Genomic DNA, 24,416 nt, shown 5'->3' with positions numbered 1-24,416 from the left:
ACCCAGCGGCCCCCTCCTTCCCCGCGTGCCACCTCCCTTCCAAGTGGTCCCCAGAGCAGAAACGGGGAGCCTGAGCTTCCTCCGGGCCCCGCCCCCGCCTGGGGGCGCCCGAGTGCCCCATCCCCCGGCTCGGATCGCGGCCGACCGCGCCCCCTTCCGCGCCTCCGTAGGGGCTACCTCCCGGGCGGGGGCTAGAGAGGGGCAGAGAGAGCCCCCCGCGCCCCCCGCGCCCCGCGCAGCCCCGGCGCGCGTCCTCGCCGCCCTCGCCGCCTCCCCTAGGCACGGAGCCCCAGTGGTGGCAGTGGGCAGCGCCTCCACGGACAGCGAGGGGACGTCGCCCTGCTGACCCCGGGCCCGGGCCCCTCGGGCCACGCCTTCTACCCGGAAGAACACCCCAAGTCCGCGGCGGGGCGGCCACGTGACGGAGGCGCAGCCCCCCCCCCCCATACACATACACCTCCCCCCCAGCCCCCTCCTAGCCCGGCCTCGCGGGACACCACACCCCTGCCCCAAAAGCCGCCCAGGAGAGCAGAAAGGACCGTCACACCAACGGTCCCTTCGCCCTCCTCCCGGGACACCCGAATCTCTTTGTCTCGGGCCCGGCCCGGGGCCCCCCGCCACGCCCCCCAGCCTTCCCGAGGCGCGTCCCGGGCGTGCAAACCTGGAGCCAAAGCTGCAAGTTTGCGCCGCGGCTTTCGTCTGCTCCCCCTCCCCCGGGCTACCACTTACCACGTGGGATTTCCACGCGGGCGCCCCACGGGCACGGAGAAGCCGGTACCAACCTGCCTCGGGGGTACCTGGCTTTCCTGTAGCTCTCTAGGAAAACTCAGAACTTCTGTAACTGGAGACCAAAGTCAAGTGGGAGGAGGCGGGCAGCTCTGGGGGCGTTGTTTTTCCTTTCTGGACGGAGAGGTGGAGTTAAATTCCTCGGAAACGCCGTCAGGGCCCACAAATGAACACACATCTGCGCCCTGGTCTTCCATCGCCGACCCTGAGCCAGCTGGGCCCCACTGTGTGATAAGCCAAGAGGCTGCAGACAGCCCGCGGTGGACCTCAGGGGCCCTGGGGCCGGCCTCTGCAGACTTCAGCTAACGGATTAAAGGATTTCAAAAAACATTAAGACCTTGCTGTTCTTTGCACCCTATCCTGTTGCTAAATTTGCAGGTGTGGGAGGAATGAAACGGGAAAATATAAAAGCAATTCACTTAACCCAAAGTCGAATCATTCTAGGGGCTGGAGTGATAGCACAGCGGGTAGTGCGTTTGCCTTGCACGCGGCCGACCTGGGTCCGACTCCCAGCATCCCATATGGTCCCCTGAGCACCAGGAGTAATTCCTGAGTGCAGAACCAGGAGTAACCCCTGTGATTCGCCGGGTGTGACCCTAAAAACAAAACAAAACAAAGTCCCCAAAGTCGAATCATTCTGAAGTATCAAACTGAGCAGTGTTTTTCACGGTGAAGTATTTAAGATAAGGTAAAGATCAGTGACTCTGGGAGCCAGGGAGATGGCCGTGAGGGGTGGAGCACCAGCTTTGCATGAGAGTCCCAATCCCAGTCACGTTGGGCGTGGCCCAAGAGATGGAACAAAAACTAACTCAGAAACGTGAATCTAGCACAGCGGTAGTGGTAGGGTGCTTGCCTTGCACACAGTCAACCCAGGTTGGATCCCTGGCACCATACATGGTCCCCCAAGCACCACCAAGAATGATCCTGGCACAGCAGAATGGGGGCCCAAATTGCGACGCTAAAGGCATAAAACTAAAACGCAGTCCATGTACTTGGAATAAGCCGCAAAGAGCCCCTGACCCAGAGAGCTTCTCTGTGTCAAGCCACGTCGTTCAGCTGGTGGACCCCAACCGCTTTCAGATGAAACTCTGTCCCTGCCCTGTTCGCAGACAGGAAAGGATACAACCCCGTGTTTAAAAATAACAGTGAACCCTGATAAGCGCAATCGAGGAAGCCCCAGATACTGCAAGTACATTGAGGGAGAAGTAACTGATAGGGATTAAAACTCGACTGTTTTATATCAGCGCTCTGAGAAGGGTGAAGGATGAAAGTGTTGCTCCACTTCTCTGTCAGGGCTTAAATAGCAGTGCTCTCCAGAAGGGAACCGTTTTGTCCTGAGGTGTCTACAAGACATTCTAGTCAAAAAAGGGAAACACCTCAGAGACAGGACAAAGTTGGGGACAAGAGTGGCGGGCACCTGACCTGTTGGATCCCAGGGCAAGGAGGACAGGAAGGGAATTTAAACTTTTGATTTTTCTTTTCGAATAAACTGCAAAAATAGCCCAGTCTGGCAGATAATTGATCTGCCAAAAATGTACCCAGCTGACATTTTGTCAAAGGTGCAAAAGGAATTCAATGGAAGAAGTACAGGGGTTTTTTTTTCTTTCTTTTTCTCTAAGAATTGAATTGTGATATGATTCACAGCACTGTTTATGGTAAGGCTTCCTGCATATCGCATGCCAGCATCACACCCTCCATCCAAGTGTCACAATTGTGTTTATTTTAGGGAAGGGGGGCCCTCAATTTCTGCCATCCCTGAAATACACTTTTTCAACCAATGGAGATGACGTATTTTGTCTTCCATAAGAAAAAAAAACTGAAATTAAGTCTAAGAGTTATATTTAATCAGAATCAGACTGAAATTAAGTCTAAGAGTTATATTTAATCACAGACTAAGATATGATCCCTCAAACTCCACCAGTAATCGATCCCTGAGCACAGAGCCCTGTGCTCCACCAGGTGTGATCCAAAAAAACACAAAAAGAAAGAAAGAAACCGAAAAATCCAGTTTTGAGGCTAAAAAGATAAACCATAGACAGAAAAACATATGCAAATTACATATAAACAAAAATCTTGTATTGAGAACATATAAATAACTCTTAACATTCATTAGGTTAAAATAATTTCAGATTGAAAATGGATAATCAAAGAAATTTCATAGAGTCATAAAGAGATTTCACCGAAGAGGAATACAAGTACATTAAAAATGTTGAGCATTATTAGTCACTAAGGAAAACAAAACTTAAAATCATGAGACATTACTTGGCATCTGTAAGAAAATCTAAAATAAAACAATAGTGACAATGTGACTCAGAAGAAAAATGCCTTCCCTGGAAGCATGAAACTTAAGTTTCTACCAAACTTAAGCACTACCAAAAAGAGTGATAATACCATATTCTGGCAATGATGGGGAAAAATTGCAACTTCATATGCTGCTGATGGGAATGAAAATAGAACTAGTAAACTGGGAAATAATTTAGAGGTTTCTGATAAATTAGCTAGCCATAGATATAGATAGATGTAGGGACCAGAGCACTATTACATCGAATAGTGTATTTGCCTTGCACACTGCCAACACAGGTTCAATCCCTGGCCTCCCCTGAGGACCACCAGGAGTGATTCCTATGTGCAGAGCCAGTAGTAAGCTCTGAACATTGCCTAGTATTGCCCAAAACAAAACAAACAAAAAGGATGTAATTTTTGTGATGATACATAGATAAAGATACAGATAAGTATATCTAGATATGCCATTTGACCCAACAATTGTTCTCCTGAGTATTTTCCCAGAAAAAAAAATTCTCATTAAGCCTTGTATATAAATATTCGTAATAGTTTATTCACAATAACCCTAAACTGGAAACAACTCAGATGCCATTCATCTGGTGAGCTATTGAAGAGTCTGTTGAACAACCTTACCATCCTTACCTTAGCAAAGAAAAGGAATGAAACATTACTATACAAAACAACTTGAATGAATCTACACTGCATTATGCATAGATAGGGCCCAAAAATCAAACTAAATATGTTTTCATTGATGTCACATTCTCAAAATAACAAAATTATGAAAATGGAGAACAGGTCATTACTTTCTGAGTTTGGAAAGGAGTTGAGGATAGACATGACTTTATAAAGGTAACATGAGGTATCCTTGTAATGACAGAAATGCTCTGCATCTCTTTAAGGATGAAACACCACTGACCAAGCAAGTGGAAACAAACATACACAAATGGGACTGCATTCAACTAAGGAGCTTCTGCACCTCAAGAGAAACAATGACCAAAATACAGAGAGAGAGAGGGAGGCACCGGCCCCTACCACCGCCGAGATGTGATCCCGGGGGCCGCACACGTGTGCGGCCTCTCCGCAGCTGCACGAGCGTGAATCCAGACCCAGCAAAACCTCTTTCGGCATGGACAACTCCTCGCAGAATGTCTCCAGCCTGAGAACTAAGCCTCGGCCCCGTGCCCGCCCAGGAGGGGAAAGGTATTTCTCTCTCTCTCTCGCCTCTTTCTCTCCGGGGATGAAGGGCGCTGTGTCCACCATATTATGACGACCACAGATTGGATTTTCAAGCCTGCAATGATCCAATATCTGGAAGAAATCTCCCTGGACTTAGTTGTTAAAGTACAAAAATTCAAAACCACGCGGCCGCTAGTGCGGCCGCACGACCTCATTTGTCTTCACAGTAGGTCTGAATCTAGTGGGGTACTCCTAACAACAACAGTGAGGTTTGTGTTGAAATATTGAATTTAACCAAGGTAAACAGAAAGTAAAATGAAACTTATCAGTTACAAGGCGGGGGGTGAGGGGGCGGGATGGGAGGTGTATGTGTGGTTTTTTTTTTTTTTTTGGTGGTGGTATATGGGCACTGGTGAAGGGATGGTTGTTTCAGCATTGTATAACTGAGACCTAAGTCTGAAAGCATTGTAATCTTCCACATGGTGATTTAATAAAATAAAATTTTTATTTAAAAAAATAAATAAAATGGAAAAAAATACAGAGAGAGCCCATAGAATGGGAAAGAATATTTACCTAATATCCATCTGATAATGGGTTAATATCCAGGATATACAAGACATTGGTAGAATTGTATAAGAAAAAATCCTCCAACCCTATTTAAAAAATGGGGAGAAGAAATAAACAGAAGCTTCCTTAAAAAAGAAATACAAATGGCCAATATCCATCTGATAATGGGTTAATATCCAGGATATACAAGACACTAGTAGAATTGTACAAGAAAAAACCTCCAACCCTATCAAAAAATGGGGAGAAGAAATGAACAGAAGCTTCCTTAAAAAAAGAAACACAAGTGGTCAAAAGGCACATGAAAATATGCTCTACATTGCTACTCATCAGGGAGATGCAAATCAAAACAACAATGAGATATCATCTCACACCACAGAGACTGGCACACATTCAAAAGAATAAAAACAACCAATGTTGGTTTGGATGTGGGAAGAAAGGGACGCTCTTTCACTGTTGGTGGGAGTGCCGACTGGTCCAGCCTTTTTGGAAAATAATGTGGACATTCTTTCAAAAACTAGAAATTGAGCTTCCATATGACCTGCAATACCACTTCTGGGTATATATCCCAAGGGTACAAAAAAGCACAGTAGAAATAACATCTGCACCCATATGTTCATTGCAACACTGTTCACAATAGCCAGAATCTGGTAACAACCCAGGTGCCCGAAAACAGATGACTGGTTAAAGAAACTTTGGAACATCTACACAATGGAATACTATGCATCTGTAACGAAAGATTAAATCATGAAATTTGCTTATTAGTGGATGACCATGGAAAGTATCATGCTAAGTGAAATGAGTCAGTCAGAAAGAGAGGGACAGACATAGAAGGACTTCATTCATCTGTGGAATATAAAATAACACAATATGAGACTGACACCCAAGTACAGTAGAGACAAGGACCAGGAATATTGCTCCATAGTTGGAAGCCTGTCTCATAATGTGGGAGAGAAGACAGCTGGAATAGAGAGAGGATCACTAAGTCAATGATGGTTGGAGGGATCGTTCAGGATGGGAGATGTGTGCTGAAAGTAGATAAAGGACCAAACACAATAGCCTCTCTGTATCTATATTGCAAACTATAATGCCCCAAATTAGAGAGAGAGAGAGAGTACAGGGAAATTGTCTGCCACAGAGGCAGGGAGAGGGTTCAAAGGGGGGGGGGGGTTAATACTGAGGACATTGGAGGTGGAGAATGTGCACTGGTGAAGGGATGGGTTTTCGATCATTGTATGACTGAAACTTAAACATGAAAGTTTTGTAACGGTGATTCAATTAAAAAAGAAAAGGAAAGAAAAGTAAAAAGAAATGCTCTGCATCATGACTATGTCAATGTGACTATCCCCATCAGGCCACTGTATTAGTCTTTTGGGTAAAACTAGGTAAAAATGAATGAATTATTTCACTGTGTTATTTCTTGCAACTGCATGAGAATCAACACTGTTCTCAAAATTCTTAATTTGAAAAAATAAAATTTAATAAAATATTGACAGTAGAATCTAATCAGTGGTGGTACATGTAAGTATGTGAAATGCTTTTAAATTAGCTGTATTTTGAATTTTTTCTTAGTTAATTCAGAAAAAAAATTGTTAACTACTGAACTTACCCTGAGACCATCTTAAAGACAGAAATGACATTAAAGGATTGAAGATCTGGAGGAGGATAGAAATGTTCATCACTGGGGCTGGAGTGATAGCACAGCGGGTAGGGCGTTTGCCTTGCATGCAGCCAACCCAGGTTCGACTCCCAGCATCCTATATGGTACCCTGAGCACTGCCAGGAGTAATTCCTGAGTACAGAGCCAGGAGTAACCCCTGAGCACCATCGGTGTGACACAAAAAGCAAAAAAAAAAAAAATTTATGAAAATAATAGAAATCACATTAAAGGTTCTTTTCCTGTGACAGATTTATGAAATGAGCTTGCCCACCAAGCAAGAAACCAGTTCCAAGCAGTGATTTATCATTAGTAGGATTTGTTGTTTCTATTTTTGACTGAGTAGATAGTTGATGGTTCAAGAAGCTGTTTCTAATTTGGGGCTTAAGATGTTTTACATCTTCCTCCTCCAAGTCCAACACACACACACACACACACACACACACACACACATACATACACCTTTATTGTTGTTGATATTTATTAGGTGTATTATTATAATGCAGAGAGAATATCTTAATTATTATCCTATTTTCACCCAGTGATAATGCCTATACATTTCTAACATCTATTTATTCATCCTGCTAATTATCAAATTCCTCTCTCTAGTGATTTTTTTTTATACTGAGAATGGCCAGGGTTCTGGAAAGACCCCATTGTTTACTCAAATGTTAGGATTTTCTGTTTGGGGTCACACCTAGAGGTGTTCAAGGGATACTCCCTGCAGCGTTTGGGGTACCATGCGGCTCCAGAGAGCAAACCTGGACCTCTGACATGCAAAGCGTGCATTCCAGTCCGATGATCTCACACCCCAATGTTAAGATACTTTAGCTGCCATATCTCCTCTGTGGTAGCTTTTTAATAAAGTACCAATTACAGTAATTAATTACAGTAATTAACTCAAATGTTTTAAATAGCTTCAGGGAACAATTAACTTCAGAGCTTAGACTTGGCAGACCTGAGAAGTACCAATAAATCCATACCAATGACTAGGGACTCTTTGTTCCTGAATTTCCCTAATGGACTCGAGAAAACAGAATCTCAAGGCAAACCCTTTCAGGACCATAAGAATAAATTTAAAACAGTGTTTACCTGTGGGATTCACATGTGTTACTTCTTTTGATCATCTCACTACCTCTGAGGTTAATATTGTCATTCCCAATTTAAAATAAAGAAGCTGGCTTGAGGTTATCTGGCGCATCTAAGTCATATGACAGAAGATAATTCTGAGACTTTAATGCAGAGCTTCTGATTTTGAATTCATTGATTCCAGTAAGGAAGAGTATCCTCTAGGAGGTGATGCTAAGATGATTGCATGTGGGAATGAAGCTACCAAGAGAAGCAATGGAGAGAGACAGGAAGATAGACATATATGCCTCTATACACGTAAAGTCCTTATTTCATTTTATCTGTGTGCCTTGACAGTGGACCACTCCTTTATTTCACTGGAGTTGAGAATTCACAAATGCCTTTGCTAACCACAATGGTTGCATTAAGTGGCCTTCCATTTAAACATTAAAACCCAGGACTGAATGGTGTTATTTCTGTTTTGGGGTCATTCCAGGCAGTGCTCGGAGGTTACTTTTGGCTTGGTGATGGGGAGATGATGTGCTGCCAGGAATTAAATCTATGCACCTGCAAATTATAAGTGCTTGTCCCTTGAGCTATTATCCCAGCTCTAAAATCTGATTTGGTTTGGGGGGCTCTTATTTGGTTTGGAGGGGTCCACATTTGGTTTCAGGGACCCACATTTAGTTTGGGGGGCCTACATTTGGTTTTGGTTTGGGGGCCCACATTTGGTTAGAGGGACTATTCCCAAGTAGGATCTCAGGGAGTGGTTAACAGCAGTGCTCAAAGGACTATGTGGTACCAGGAATGAACCCAGGATTCCCACATGCAAAACCACATGCAAAACCTACATTCTGATTTGATTTGATTCCCAGCATCTCATATGGTCCCCTGAGCACTTCCAGGAGTAATTCTGAGTGCCAAGCCAGGAGTAACCCCTGAGCATCGCCGGGCATGACCCAAAAAGCCAAAAAAGAAAAATAACCAAAAACAAATACCCGACATTCTGGCCCATTGAGCTATAAGCCCTCAAAACCCAATTTGTAACATAGTTGGGGTTTTTTTGGGGGGCGTTCAGGGGTTAGGTCCCACCCAGTGGTACTTCGGTGATTGGGGTTTACTCCTGGCTCTGTACTCAGAGATCACTCCTGGAGGTGCCAAGGGACTCATACATGGTGCAGGGATGAGACTTTGGTTGGCCGCCTGCAAGACGGCTACCTTCTGTAACATAGCTCCCACCCATAAAAACCCTGGATGGGGGCAGGGCAAAGGAGGGGGCACACCTGCAGTCCTGCAGTGCTCAGGGGTAACTCTTGGCTCTGAACTCAGGGGGACCATGTGGGATGCCGGGAATCCAGCCCAGGTCAGCTATGTGCAAGGCAAGCAAGTGCCCTACTCACTGAACTCTCTCCAGCACCCGTGATTATAGTTTTATCTTTCTTTTATTATTGCCTATTTGTTTCATTGCTGTAAATTACATGCTTCTTACAGGCAAATATTTTGTCTGATTTATGTATGTCACAAACATAACAAAATGTCTGTCTTCTGTTTAAAATAATATTTGCTAAAAGCACAGAAAACAGTGCAAGTGTCCTGTGAGAGATAAAACAGAAAGAAGATACTGACTTTTAACCTGATGCCAACATAAAGGTCAGTGATTAGACTAAGCCAGAGAGATGGGCAACAGAACATGAAGTAACCAAAGACCTTTTCTTGACATTTGTACATTAAACATTGATGCTCCTAATTGTCTTTTGAATACCACATTTGGATTCTGGAAATAGAATTTATAACTGTTACATTACCTTGCTGCTGTCCAGCAAGCACTTCAATTCGATTAGCTGAATGGTCCAATTAGTTGTAGAATATTGCATGTAGTAATTAGTCATCCAGAACATCCTGTAAAATCTTCAATTCCTGTGGCTCATGCTCTGAACACCGCTTATGTCCAAACTTCTCAATTCTGTCTACAAATCCACTATTTCCTTCCATTCTAATCTTTCCTCATCGACCCTTTGTCTATATTGTATAAACCAGGAACAGCCAGTCTCTTGGCCCCTTCATTCTTGTGCCTTAACTACATAATAAAATTATTCTCCCACCATCAGACTTCTTAGTTCTCCATCAGGCTGTCAAGAGTTGCTGAAAAGACTTATGAAATGACTCAGAGGCAGCCTGCCTCTGTGATGCCCTGGTCTCCAGCCTCAGCTAGACACACACCCCATGCAGCAGCTGTGAGAACACCCCTCTTCCTACTCAGTTTCCTTCTCCTGAGCAGCTCAGGCCACTTTTTTTTTTTGCTTTTTGGGTCACACCTGGCAATGATCAGGGGTTACTCCTGGCTCTGCATCTCAGGAATCACTCCTGGCAGTGCTCAGGGGACCATATGGGATGCTGGGAATCAAACTCGGGTCAGCAGTGTGCAAGGCACACGCACTACCCGCTGTACTATTGCTCCAGCCCCCATCAGGCCACTTTTTTACATGCCCTCTCTTTTGGGTCTCATCCTTACTGTAAAGACATTGATTCCTTTTTCACTGAGAACATATAAAACATCTTGTCGCAGCCCTCCCCATCCCGCAATTTATTTGCATGTACTCACTTCTTAGTGAAGTTTCTTTTCTCCCACCCAGGATTATTCCTGCCACTTGTAGTCTAAATTTGTGACCATCCACCTCCTCTGATCCTTTATTTCCTTGATTCTCCCATTTTCTCTGAAGCATACCTTGGCCTTTAACTAACAAACTCATGCCTACCTTTAAAAAAGCTAACGGGGAGGGCGGGAGGGAGGAGGAAGGGGTGACGATAGAGATAGTACCGTGGGAAGGACTCTTGCCTTGCATGAGGTTCACCAGGGTTCTTATCCCTAAAACCCTACAAGGTCGCCTGCGTCCTGACAGGACTGATTCCTGAGCACAGAGCTAGGAGTAAGCCCTGAGCACATCTGGGTGTGGCTCAAAAAACAAAACATAAAAGAATTCAAAAACTAAGGACCAAGGATGTGATACAAGTGGTAGAGCACATGTCGTGCACGTGTGAGGCCCAGGATTTAATCTCCAGCACCAAATGGTCTCCAAATATCACCAGCTGAGGGTCTGGTGTCCCTAGAGTATCACTGGTGTAGCCCTCACAACAACAAAAAGGCCTATAATTGCAACAGAAGTGTTTAACACCATTCCTATTTATTTCATAGTCAAGTTTAGAGCTGTCTGTACTTCCTGAAATTGATAATTGCTTGCACTAATATCACTCATGTATAAATTCTATATTATTGCATTTGTTAAAATAGAATGTTTATTTGCTAACTTTTCAGAGAAATATGCTTCAAATAGAGTGAAAAGTTTGCACCAGAATGGTGCAGTGTGATCTACTCAATCTGGAACAAAATATAGCATGTTGTTTCTGGACCTATCAGAACTGGTTTGTTCACTGTTTATGTGATCTTAGTCCAGTTAACAGAGTAACAGAGCTCTCTAAACATCTTTAATTTTATGTATAAAGCACGTGAGTAGGAGTACCCACTCCCAGGGTTATTTTGAAAGTAATTCATGTTAATGTTTACCTGGAATGTAGTAAGTGCTAAATATTAGCTATTACTGTTCTTCTCAAAAACTCAAAATTTGCCTCAGCTAGTAGACAAATTGTAATCAGGTAATTTGGCGAAGTTGTTCCAAGTTGGAGAGAGAGAGAGAGAGAGAGAGAGAGAGAGGAGAGAGAGAGAGAGAGAGTACCTGGAATCTTCACCCTTAGGAAGCAGTATTGCTGTCTAGAACTTTTAGAAAGAATTAAAGAACTTTTTAAGGAATTCTTTAGAATCCCACTTTCAATTGACACATCTGGCAACATTTGACGTGGAGATTGTGGAATTTCCTTTAACCTCTACAGCCCACTGGTTTCTCTTAGTTTTCATCAGATGTAAATAGATTCCCCCTTTCAACCCAGCTACTAAATAGGGCCTCCTGCCCCCCCCCATCCACCCCAGGCCCCCAGATTCTACAGTTTTCCAAGTAACTTCACTCTTTCTGTGACTCCAGCTATCAAATTTCTAACTCCAGGCAATTTTCCTCTGAACCCAAACCCCATTAATGGTCTGCTAATACTTCCCACTTGGAAGCTGCCTAAACTACAGTTGTTAGAGGAAAGGAAGGGTCTTTTTCTGAACCTGCTCTCCTCTTGGGGGTTGAGACACCAAAGTCAGAACCTTGGGGTGCATCCTTTTTCTGACCTCTTATTAACACTTTGCACATATCTTAAACATCTCTTGAAATTGGGTTTTTTCTCCAAGTCAGCTATCCTGACCTTAGTTGCTATCATTTCTTCTGGGATTTCTACTGCAATCACTGAATGTTATCTTCCTGCTTCTAGTCCCATACACTTCACATTCATAATTTCAAAATCCTGTGCAGCCTCAGAACCTGGGATAGTATTGGGGCACCAGACAATCACACAATAAATATTTCCTGATTGCAAGATAAATGAATTCGTATATTTATTTACAATATGTTTTATTTTATTTTTGTTTTGGGGGCTACACTGGGGTGTTCAGGGCTTACTCCTGTCTCTCTGCTCAGGTATCACTCCTGACAGGAAGTCAGAGGGTCACATGTGGCGCCAAGAATTAAACCTGCATCAGCCACATGCGAGGCAAGCACCACTTTTCAAGTTTCTGTGCTTGTACATGCGCTCATGGCAAGGGAGCTGGTGCAGACCCCACTCCTTTCAGCTCGGGGCTCACTCACATTCTATTGCCACCAGCCTGGCTGTGGTGGGATCCCAGAGATCCCAGTTTGTTGCAGCACTGAGAATCCCTAACCACAGAGCCGTTGAGACTGACAGGATCAAGTCTGGTGGCACTGGGGCCTTGCAGGGTCCTCTCTCTGTTTATCAGGCAGGTGCTTCTTCCACGGAGTCATTCCCCAGGCTTTGATTTACAATGTAATTAAGAGATTAACATAAACAAGTAAGCATATTAGATATTGGGGAGATCCCAGGCCATGTTCCTGATTATCTCAGACTAGTAAAGGGACCGAGGGACTGATCCAGATGGAAGACAAGCGCTGCTGGCTAGGCTACATTACATAGCAGACCCAAGGGTTTAGCAGAGGAAGGCAATTGACACAAATGAGACCCGAAGAACAAACATGCCAGCTAATTATTTTTCTCTCTTTGTAATTAAGTTATAATTGTAGGTTGCCACAATATTTTGGGTGGAGAGGAGTGAACTAAACTGGCTAAGAAAGATCTGGAAGTAGGGGTATGGTGCCGCCAGCAGGTCTACCTGTACCTGTGGAGTAAGTGCACCAGCAGCCTGACGGTGCCCTCAGGCTTCCTGATACCCCAAAATCGGCTGCTATGTCTCTGGTCAGACCCCAACAACTTGGGGCCAAATTTTATGAGAAATTAAATGGCCAATAGGTATGTGGGAGTCACACCCACAAACCTCCTCCAGCTCAGCTAGACAAGCTCATTATTCGGCCTTGCTGCAGAGATCCATAAACAAATCTCAAAAGAAATCAAAAGCCGGGGCTGGAGTGATAGCACAGCGGGTAGGGTGTTTGCCTTGCACGCAGCCAACCCAGGTTCAAATCCCAGTCATCCCATATGGTCCCCTGAGCACCACCAGGAGGAATTACTGAGTGCAGAGCCAGGAGTAACCCCTGTGCATCGCCAGGTGTGACCCCCCCAAAAATCAAAAGCACAGTTAATCTTGAACCTGCGCAAGGCTGAACAGACCAGGTAAATCAGAGGGGAGTGGGTCAGCCTGATGCCTGCCCAAGCAGAACCCCTGGCAGCCACTTGTTTTCACAATCCAGAATCGCTGCCATGCCCCTGGCCTGTCTCCACAGTCTCAGGACGGATCTCACCGAGATATAGTCTGCTGAAAATTTGAGTATGTGGGGTTTTTCATTGAAATCTCTAGGCTGTTTCAGGGTCGGGATGGGCTACCTCCTCCCACCTCCCTATACTTCAGGAAGCATTGGCAGTCACATCTACACCCCAAAGCTGCCGCCCAGTTAAAAAGCTACTCCAGCCTTACCATCCCGATAAAAATACTGAATGCCCTGAACAAACACAATGACCTCTTAATATCTGTATTACAAACCGTAATGCACAAAAATAGAAGAAGGCTGGGGGTGGAGAATGGGGAGTTGGGGGATGGTGGGAGGGAAATGGGTGACATTGATGGTGGGAAATGTACAGTGATGGAGGGATGGGTATTAGATCACTGTATGACTGAAACATAATCGTGAACAGCGTTGTAATGGTCTCTCACAGATATTTAATTAAACAACTAAAAAAAAAACAAAGTAAGGTGGAGTTCATGCCTGCTTCAGTCAGCTTAATCAGAGGCTGAATAAATAGCAGTACTCCTACATAAATAAAAAAAAAAAGATCTGGAAGTGACAAAATGAGATGGAACACGATCTTATAAACACAATTAATTTATATGCTTACTTTTGAAACCTTCCTACTTAGAGATCATTTAGATGCACATGCAGTTCTAGGAAATAATGCAAAAGGTCTCATTTACTCTTCACCCAGTTTTCCCCAATGGTAATATTTTTCCTATATAATTCAATAACTATAATTCAAGGTCACACACCCAGTACATTAGTAATGTAGAGTCCATCAGTCAGTTTTACATTTGCACACACATGCAATTTTACCACATATGCAAATTTGTATGACAACCATCCCAATAAAGATCCAGAGAGTTCCATTGGAAGAATTCTTCTTGATATGTACACTTTCAGCAGTATTTGTACCATATTCTTGAAGAATGTTATAGGATTATTGATAAAACTTGCTTTAAATCAGTATAGCCCTTATGGTGAACCTAGCAAACTACGAGAGTTTCCTGCCCACATGGGAGAACCTGGCAAGCTCCCTGTGACGTATTCATATGTCAAAGCCAGTAACAATGATGGATCTCATGCCCCTGACCCTGAAAGAGCCTCCAATGCGGCACCGTTGGAAGAACGATTAAAGAGAGGCTTCTAAAATCTCAGGGCTAGGACGAATGGAGATGTTACTGAGACCGCTAGAGAAAATCGATGATCAACGGGATAATAATAATGATGATGAACCCTTATGGTAGTATGTTTTTTCTTAAATGCTTAATTTTAAAAAATATATGTGCTTGTTGATTCCCACGCTCATCCTTTCCATTCTCGCTGTTGCTATTATTGGTGCAGTGATGACCAAGGGTTGCATAACTCCTGACTGTGGTGTTTGCACATTTAACTGTGGTACTCATCAGAGTTTGCAACCATCAGGCTCCCAGAGTTTTGCACTCCTTTAGTTGCTGTACTCACACACATGTTCACTGGGGACGAAGTCTTTTGGACCACACAAGTAGTGGTTATGGTGCCTGCCAGGGGTCGCTGCAGCGATCAAACATATGCTCACCAGAAGTTGAACTTGTAGCTGTGACTCTTCCAAATCTTTGCAGTGATTGTGCTCCACATGGGTCACACTCCTTTAGATGGTGCTTATACATACCTGGCTACAGTACGATTGTAAATAGCACATGGCATTAAGGATCAGAGACAGCAGAGTTACCTGCATCATGCTTAGTGTGAATGAAACAAATAGGATTTGAACATCTGACCATGTCTTGCAAGGCAGGCACTCGAAGCCCTTGTACTGTTCCCCCCAGTCCCAGATGATTATTTGATAATGTGTATTTTTCTAATTTAGAATTATGAAATTTTTCATTTCCTTGTGCTTTGTATTTATTTCAACAACAATTTGTTGTGTTGTAATATATGCCTTTTCCACCTTTGTAGACTTCTAAGTAGTTGATTCTTTTTGGTGTCATTGTAAATAGGACTATTTTCTTGATATTTTTTCTTCTTCTGTTTAAGTATAAAAATACAGGACTGTAGCAATAACACAGTGGGTAGGGCATTTGCCTTGCATGCGGTCAACCCAGGTTTGATTCTCATGTCCCTCTCGGAGAGCCGGCAAGCTACCAAGAGTATCCCACCCGCATGGCAGAGCCTGGCAAGCTACCTGTGAGGTATTAGATATGCCAAAAACAGTAACAAGTCTCACAATGGAGACGTTACTGGTGCCCACTTGAGCAAATCGATGAACAATGGGAAGACAGTGCTATTATTATATCATCTGAAAATAATGATAGCTTGATTTCTCTCCTAACTTGGATCCTTTTATCCCTTGTCTAACTGCTATGGTGAGAAATCCCAACACTACTTTGAACAATGTGGTGAGAGAGGACATCCCTGTCTTGTGCCTCATCTTAGAGGAAAAGTTTTCCATTTTATTCTGTTTTCAAAATAGGATATTAGCTGTGAGTTTGTTGTATGTGGTCTTTACTATTTTGAAGTATATTCTTTCTGTCCCCATTTTCTTGTTGCTTTGGTTTGGTTTTGGCCCCACCTGGCAATTCTCAGGGGTTACTTCTGGCTCTGCACTTAGGAATTACTTCTGGTGGTGCTCAGGGGACACAGGGGATGCCAGCAATTGCTAGGTAGGCCATGTGCAAGCAACTCCCCTACCCACTTTACTATTGCTTCAGCCCCTCTAATACCCATTTTGTTGAAAATCTTATCAAAAATTTATCCTACATCTATTGCTAAAGTATATGACTTTTTTCTTTTGTTGATAAAGCATAGTATATTAATTCTTACATGTGACCCATCCTTTCATGAAGTTCACTTGATTATAATATACTATTTTTTAAAAGCATTATTGAATATTTTTTGGTAAGATTTTGTTATTTGGGAGGGCAGCACTTCCCAGAGTGCTTAGAGGCCCACAGGTCACTCCAATGTTGCTGACCTGGTGGTTTAAGGTTTGGCCCAAGAGATGTAGAGCTGCTTGGGCCCAGAAGGGTTGGGGTACAGTGACTATCACAGTACCTCAAGTGGTGTTGGGGATCAAACTAAGGATCTCACACACACAAAGCATGTACTCCAGCCCTTTGAATTACCTCCCAAGTCCCACTAAAATTTTATTGCAGTTTGTTGTATCTATGTGCATAAGGATATTGGCCTATAGTCTGGTGTGTGTGTGTGTGTGTGTGTGTGTGTGTGTGTGTGTGTGCGTGCATGATATTTTTCTGTCATCGTTTTTTGATGTCAAGGAAATGTTGGCATTATAGAAACTGGTGGAAACTTCTATACACACATATATATGTATACACACACACACACACACATATATATATTTGGAAAAACTTGAGAATGATAGACAACAGACCATCCTTAAAGGTTTGGTATGTAAAAATGGTGTTACCATCTTTTCTGAAAGTGCTAACAGGAGCAAAAAGGGTGCCGAGCACAAGCAAAAGCCAGGGACAGGACTGGGGCATCCAGTGAGCATAAATCAATGTTTTTGCAGTTTGTGTATCTTCCCTACATAGTAGAGAAGTCCAAGCAACAATCTTGTCTTTGTAACATACACTTAGTGTTTTGATATATTTATTTTATAATTTGGGTTTGTTCTGTTTGTTTGTTTTTTCTGGGGGCTACACCAGCAGTACTCAGGTTTTATTCCTGGCTCTTCACTCTGGAATCACTCTTGGCAGTGCTTGGGGATCAAACCCTAGTTAGCTGTGTATAAGACAAATGTCCTATCCACTGTACCATCACTTTGGCCCCTATTTATTTTTATTAATGAGGTAACTGAGGCTCAGCAAAGTTAAATCTCTTACCAGGATGACAGTCATTCTCAAGGCCAGGGTCTAAAGCAAGCTTTAGTCTCCTTTGAATACTACATTCCCTCTCTATGCCAAGGAACCCACTGTTCGCAGGCTTCCTTTCCTGGATTGATTTTTGGGGGCCAACAATCACCAACAATGATTTGTTGTCTTCCCTCATTGCCTATTTTTTATTTGTCATTCATTTTGGTAAAGAAAACAGCTAGAATTTATATTCCTAATAAAAATGACACTCAATGACAGTGCATCATTTGCCCTGCTTAAACCACGGGGCTTACAATTGCTGTGAATATGTCTCCATTCAACAAGCAGGCTTCCTCCTCTCATTTTCTTTACTTCCTTTGGCTTTAATACTGTTGGATCAGGACAAAAATCAATAATTTACCCAGGAAGAATGTCTAGAACTTTGCTGCATAATGCGGTAGTTACTAGCCACGTGTGACTCGGGAGCACTTGAGATGTGCTTACTCACACAACACATGTGTGTTGAGAGTGGCTTTGACCCCACCAAAGAGGAAAAAGAAAGGGGGGTCTCTTTCAGCATTTGAACGTTGGGGACAGCTTGCAATGATACCTTTTTGGGGTATAGTAAAATATAAAACTGTTCTCCCGTTTTTCTTCGATTTGCTCGAGCTGGCACCAGTAACGTCTCCATTGTGAGACTTGTTTTTTCTTTTTTTGGCATATCAAATAGTCACGGGTAGCTTGCCAGGCCCTGCACTGAGGGCGGGATACTCTCGGTAGTATCCCTGAGTATAGGGATATTATACTCTCAGAGAGGCGGTAGTATCGCCTCTCTGAGAGGGGCAAGGAATCGAACCCAGGTCGGCTGCGAGCAAGGCCAATGCCCTACCCCCTATGCTATCGCTCCAGCCCATAGTAAAATATAATTATTAAAATTCATACCCTCTCTTTTGGCCTTTTCAACCACGCAGCTTTCAGAAAATCTACTTTCTAGACACAATCAGACAAGAGAGTCTTACTCAAATCTTCATTGGAGAGGGTGATGTAGAGGGGGGTTTCGTGGAAAGGTAGGATTTTCAGTTTGTTTGGGAGGATCACACTCGGGGATGCTCAGGGATCACACCTGGAGGTGCTCGAGCGACCATATGGGATGCTGGGGATCGAACCCAGTTCTTTTTTGAACTATGCAAGAGGAATGAAAGAGATGGAGGCAGTAGGCTGGACCCGGTGCGATCCGAACCTAGCGCTACTGGAAAAGGACGGGGTCGGGGAGGGGAGGGGAGTTTATTTCGATTCCGTTTTCAGTCCGAGCACCCCGCAGCTCCTGTGGGGGGAGGGGGCGCCGAGCCCCTGCCCCTGCCCCGCCCCCCTGTCCCCTTCCCCCAGCAGCCCGCGGGTCTCAGCGGCGCCGGGTCATTGCACACACCTGCGCGCCCACGGAGGTGCGCGTCCGCGAACCCCGACGCTGCCAGCCCGCCCCCCTCCCCCCGGATTTGGCTTTTCCTGCCCTCAACCGTCAGTCGGGCGCTTCTCCCTCTCCGGACCACCGGCAGCGCCAGCGCCAGCGCCGCGGCGATCGGCCGGCCTCGAGTAAGCGCCTCGGCGGCCCCCCGCGGCCCGGAGGTTGCGGGGAGCCCCGAGGCCTGCGCGCCGGACCCCCCGCGGCGGGTAGGGCCGCTCGGCCGCCCCGGGCGCCGGGCCGCAGGGTGGCCCGCAGGGCCTGGGCCGCACACGGGCCTCCGGGCCGCGGGGGGCCGCTGTGAGCCGCCGGCGCCCCTGGCGCGCCGTGGGCGGGTGGGAGCGTCGGGACGCGGAGGCCGGCGGCGGGGGGCGGGCGCTCGGCAGCGGCGGCTCCGCGGGTGCTCGGCTGCAGCGGGAGCGCGGGGGAGCCGAGCGGCGGCCCCTCCGCCCTCCTCGTCCTCGTCCCCCATGAGGCCCGAGTGAGCCCGGGCGCCGCGCTCCCGCCTGCCCGCGTCTCTCGGCCCAGCGCAGCGGCCGCGGCTCCCCCCGGCGGCGGCGGCGGCAGTGGCGGCGGCGGAGGAGGAGCATGTCGGACGGTTTTGATCGGGCCCCAGGTGCTGGTCGGGGCCGGAGCCGGGGCCTGGGCCGCGGAGGGGGCGGGCCGGAGGGCGGCGGTTTCCCGAACGGAGCGGGGCCTGCGGAGCGGCCGCCGCAGCCCAAAGCCCCGGGCTTCCTGCAGCCGCCGCCGCTGCGCCAGCCCCGGACGTCCCCGCCGCCAGGGGCCCAGTGCGAGGCCCCCGCCGGCCCCCCGCGGCCCGCCCGGCCCGGGGCGCTCCCAGGTACGGAGCTGCTCGAGGGGGACCCGGGTCCTCCGGGCCAACGTTCTTTCCCCCCCACCCCCCCTTCCCCAGTCCTGGGCGCGCGCGCGCGGGCGGGCGACGGCCTCGCCGTCTCCTCTTCCTCCTCCTTCTCATCTTCTTCCTCCTCCCCCTCTTCCTCTTCCTCTTCTCCTCCTCCTCCTCCTCTCCCCACCCATCCCCGCGTTCCCCGAAAGCGATGCCCGAGGGCCCGGGCCGTCCTCGGGTGGGGGCCGGGCCCGGAACGGGCTTTGGAAGGTGGATGGATGCAGGAATCCTTTGTGCGCCCCGACTGGGGGAGGGGCGGGGTGCGCGCTCTCCGATTTCTGCCCGCCCGAGAGGAAGTCAGATCGCTCTGCCCTTCCCCAGCTCCCCCCTCCTTCCCAAAGGGGAGTCCTTGGGGGCGGGTCACCACCCCTTGCTGATCTAGCCCTTCAAAAGAAAGACAGGAGAAAAACCTACCCCCTTACTCCCCCGCCCCCCCCGCCCCCCTCCGCCCCAACACGCCCCCCCCCCAGTGTTCCTTCAGGAGGCAGGTATGTTCCAAAGCGAGCCGAAGCCAAGGCCATTGTTCCTTTTTTGCAGGCTTCTCAGTGCCGATCTGGGCGATGGAAACGTTCCGTGATGGTGCTCGTTTCAGTCTTAGGAGCCAGCCCTTGTCTGTTGGCTTTTCTGAAGGGAGTTGTTAATACAAAGGAATGAACGCATCTAACCTCCTTTCTCCCCTCCCCTCCCCCCCTTAGAACAAACGCGGCCCCCGAGAGCTCCACCTAGTTCTCAGGATAACATCCCGCGGCAGAGCCCCGAGTCAGCGATGGCCAAACCCCAGGTGGTCATAGCTCCGGTGGTGGTAATGTCTAAGCTGTCTGCAAACGCCCCTGAGTTTTACCCATCGGGTTATTCATCTAATTACACAGTAAGTGCATTCTCTCCCTCTCCCTCTCTCTCTCTCCTCCTCTCCTCCCCCCCCCCTCTGCAATTCGTGGTTAAATTTGCTGCAGTTGTGATTCTTACTTTTTATCAGCTAGATTAGGCAGGTACTTTCGGTGCCTCACGCAGGAACATGAGTTCATTGAGCTCAAGAGGAGCAAAAAGGGATTTGTTTTCTGAAATAAGTTTTGTAGTGATTTCATTGAAGGTGTGGGAAGGCAAGCTTGAGAGTAGGCCTTCTTGGCTTTAGGGTCATTAGGGTATTTCCCCGCATCTGTGGAGAACACCTGGTGGTTTAGCTCCCACTCTTCCCCTCCCCAAAAAAGGTGCACTTGAAAGTCAGTAAAATTGATCCATATCCAGATTTGATGGACCATGTAGAGAAACATGGCTTGGGATAGTTGGTGGTTTTCTTTAGTAATAAGGATGAGTCCCTGGTAACTTTGAAATAAATGAAGCCGTGGTTTTGCTGCAGAATAAATGAGACGGGTTTTTGGAATATTGATAAATAGACAGGTAGAGTCCTGTATGTTGAACTGGGTTTTTCATTCTATTTATTCTATGCAGAAATAATAGGGTTTCGAGAAGGCATTTATAGAAGCATAAAGGCTTCTTAGTTTTTCAGATTCATCTTTGTCAGTAAGACAGGAAGTTAATAAGTGGTCATACTTACATAGCAGCAGGAAACCCCCACACACTTTTGGGATATATAGGGAGGAATTGACCATGCTTAACTGGCTAAATACAAAGCACTGCAGAGATGTGGGGCAGGAATCATTCTGGGAGGATGAGATGACTGATGATATGTTGGCACGAGCCTTGTCTTTCCTATTTTCTCACATGTTGCATTGCTGAAATAGAACACATTGGGTAGTTCCGGTTTCTCAAATTGAACACTCAGGTCACCAGAATCCAAATCAAGGAGGATTTTTTTTTTTGGGGGGGGGTCGATATTTTCATAGCAGTGCGGTATGTTGTGTGAATAAACCCTAGTTCATTTGTCTGTAAACACTGGGGTAGCTTCCACCGTTGGGTTGTAGGAGTAGGACTGCTCTTCTGTCCAAGCCTTGGAGGATAGATCTCCTTGTTTCTTTATGATTTTACTTGGGGCAGGATTGCTATAAAGGGTAGCTGCCAAAGAAGTTTTCCAAAGATACTGGCCTGGTATGTGCTGAGTGGTATATGATTTCCATACTTTGCTTTCCTTGTCAGCACTTACTTTCTGTTACGTTTAGTTATTTTACTTGGATGTGTACTATTAAGTTGTGGTTTTAACTTATATTTATCTGTTAACATAGCACACCTATTGCTCCTATGTTTGTTAGAAGAAGTATGGAAGAGCTGTATTTCATATTTTTGGTTTTTTTGGGCCACACCCATCTGTGCTTAGTCCAGGCTCTGCTGAGGGACTTGAGGGACAATATGTGATATTGGGGATTGAGCCCAGGTTGACTGTGGGCAAGGCACAGAGTGGCTTTACCCAGACTGTCACTCTGGCCCCTCTATTTCACATCCTAGGGACTCCATTCATTTAGACTATATTAGGAAAAGTCCTTGGGGCTGGAAAAGGGACTGTATGGGAATGCACAGCTGGAAAAGCAGTTGATTTGGCTATCAGTCCTGAAAAGTAGAAATGAGAGTAGTTTGGCTTCTTACCAGGAAAATGTACTTAACTCAGAAGAAAGGAGCCATTGGAAAGCTGTGAATAGTTAAAAAAAAATATATATATATATACACACACATATATATTTTTGAGGTTGGGAGGTACTCTGGACTACTTTTGATTTGGTGCTCAGTGGTCCTTCCTGGTTGTGCAGGGGTGGGGGGATGGGGAGGTGGACCAGGAGGTACCTGGGATCAAACCCTGGCCTTCCACATGCACTTGCAGCTCTTTGAGCTATCTTTCCAGCCCTGGGATAAACTCAGGATTTTCTAATAGCGACACATTGGTCCTCTTTTGCTGCCTCCCTATTGACTTGAACTTTTTTATGATAGGGATACAATTTATCTTTGCACCATTCTGTGTGAATTCTGTTTCTCATGCAGTTCAGGTGATTTCTGGGCTATAAAGTCTTGCTACTCCACTTTGAGCCTCTGGCACCTGTCGGCCTTCCCACAGCCCTCTAGTAGATCACTCCCTCCTGTGCTCACGCCTGAGATGCAGAGAAGCCCGGGGCTCACAGCAGCCTCCAGCTGGTTCTTCTTTGGTGCTCAGTGTTCTTTAACACAGGGTTTTGCAGTTACCATTTCAGGTTTGCAATGTCGTAAGATCTGGTCATATACTATTGATTGGTTAGAACAAAACTCAAACATTGTAAAGGACTGAGGTCAAGCAGTGCTTTTAGATAGGGGTATGTGAACTCTGATTTGCTTAGCTTGCTTCATTCATTTGGAAATCCACCAGGATTCTCTCAGCATTCACCCTGTTTTCTTAGATTCTCAGATCTTGCTAATTTACTCTTTTACACCCATCAGGGCTCAAGAGTTTTTCTCTAGGCACTTAATCATAGAACAACAAAATTCTTGTTTCCTCCTGTTAGGATAAGATCTTCTTATGAGGAAATCTTTTTCTACAGCAGCCATAATCCAGAAGAGGCTAAACTAGTTACCTCCTCACTTATTCAGCTAAAAGTTTAATGCTTCTCATGAGATAGGCACATGGGGAAATAGCAGTGAACAAAATGGGCAAAAATTCCTTTTGAGGCTGGAGAGACAACTTGATTTTAGCATGGGGGAGGCTCAGGTTTGAGAGCTGGAGCGATATAGCACAGTGGGTAGGGCATTTGCCTTGCACGCAGCTGACCTGGGTTTGATTCCTCCATCCCTCTCGGAGAGGCCGGCAAGCTACTGAGAGCATCCCGCCCGCATGGCAGAGCCTGGCAAGCTACCCGTGGTGTATTCGATATGCCAAAAGCAGTAACAACAAGTCTCACAATGGAGATGTTACTGGTACCCCCTCGAGCAAATCAGTGAACAATGGGACGATAGTGCTACCATGTGGTCTCCTGAGCACTTTCAGGAGTAACACCTGAGCACTGTAGGTGTGGTCCCCAAACAGCAATAGTTCTGGTCTTCATAGACTCTTCCTGAGTTTCCTGGCTTGGTTTCCAGAAATCCCTTCTGTATACTTTGGTAAACAAAGGGACCTGTTGTTTGTACTATGACCATTTGGAGAGAGGCCTCCCCTACCCCCCAGACAATTCTTAGCCAACCAGGCCCAGCGGTCAGTGCAGGGCTGAGAATGCGATGCTGAGATTGTCCAGGCCACCTGAGGTGCTAAGGGCTTGGGGGACCTTGTGCTGGGAATTGAACCCTGGTCAGGCCCATGTTGGGCATGCACCCTGACACAGGACGTGGCATTCCTAAGCTATATCTGCCTTCCTGAATGCATTCTTCTTCCTTTTAAGCCTTTATACTCTACTGTTCTTAACTCTTTTATTCTTCCAGCTCTCCTCTAATACCATGCTTTGTTAGCTGTTGCGTCTCCTCAGAAAAACTATTGCATGTTTTGGGGCTGCACAGTAGGTAGGGTGTTTGCCTTGCTTGCAGCTGACCCGGGTTCGATCCCCAGCATCCCATATGGTTCCCTGAGCACTGCCAGGGGTAATTCCTGAGTGCAGAGCCAAGAGTGATCCCTGTGCATCGCCGGGGGTGACCCAAAAAGAAGAAAAAAAAAAACCCCAAAACTATTGCGTCTTTAAATGTTTCATCACCTTTCACTTAGAACTAGAAGTTCCACATAACAATTCTAAAGCATTTATTGAGATAAAACCTCCCCTCCCCCATTAACAATCCCCAAATGCAGCTTTTTTTTTTTTCCCTCTTTTTTTTTGGTTCTGGGCCTCGCCAGGGGTGTTGGGGTCTCTAGGGTTAGAACAGCAGTGGTCAGAGGGTCATCCACTGGGAATCAAACTCAGCCCTCCAACCCAGCCCTCGGAGCTATCCACCTGGACCTGCCGGTGATTTCTCAGACTGTTGCCCTTCA

At 46.1% G+C, this 24,416-nt stretch overlaps 1 protein-coding gene across 3 annotated transcripts in view; it reads left to right on the top strand.

The window, feature by feature from the left end:
* Positions 1 to 18,671: 18,671 nt before the first annotated feature.
* PAIP1 (poly(A) binding protein interacting protein 1) overlaps positions 18,672 to 24,416 on the top strand; it is a 32,950-nt gene continuing 27,205 nt past the window's right edge. Inside the window, exons 1-2 of one of the 3 annotated variants that reach the window (XM_055121174.1) lie at positions 18,672 to 18,773; positions 20,245 to 20,417. In XM_055121174.1, coding sequence (XP_054977149.1) covers positions 20,316 to 20,417 — 102 coding nt within the window. In that variant the 5' untranslated portion in view covers positions 18,672 to 18,773; positions 20,245 to 20,315. Of the gene's footprint in view, positions 18,774 to 18,979; positions 19,484 to 20,244; positions 20,418 to 24,416 lie in introns of those variants that run through there. The other 2 variants (XM_055121171.1, XM_055121173.1) reach the window with 2 other exon arrangements.

Source organism: Sorex araneus, chromosome 1 (assembly GCF_027595985.1).
Source record: "Sorex araneus isolate mSorAra2 chromosome 1, mSorAra2.pri, whole genome shotgun sequence".
NCBI lineage: Eukaryota > Metazoa > Chordata > Mammalia > Eulipotyphla > Soricidae > Sorex > Sorex araneus.
Note: the sequence above shows the minus strand (reverse complement) of the source record. Positions and strands in the feature narration are given on the sequence as shown.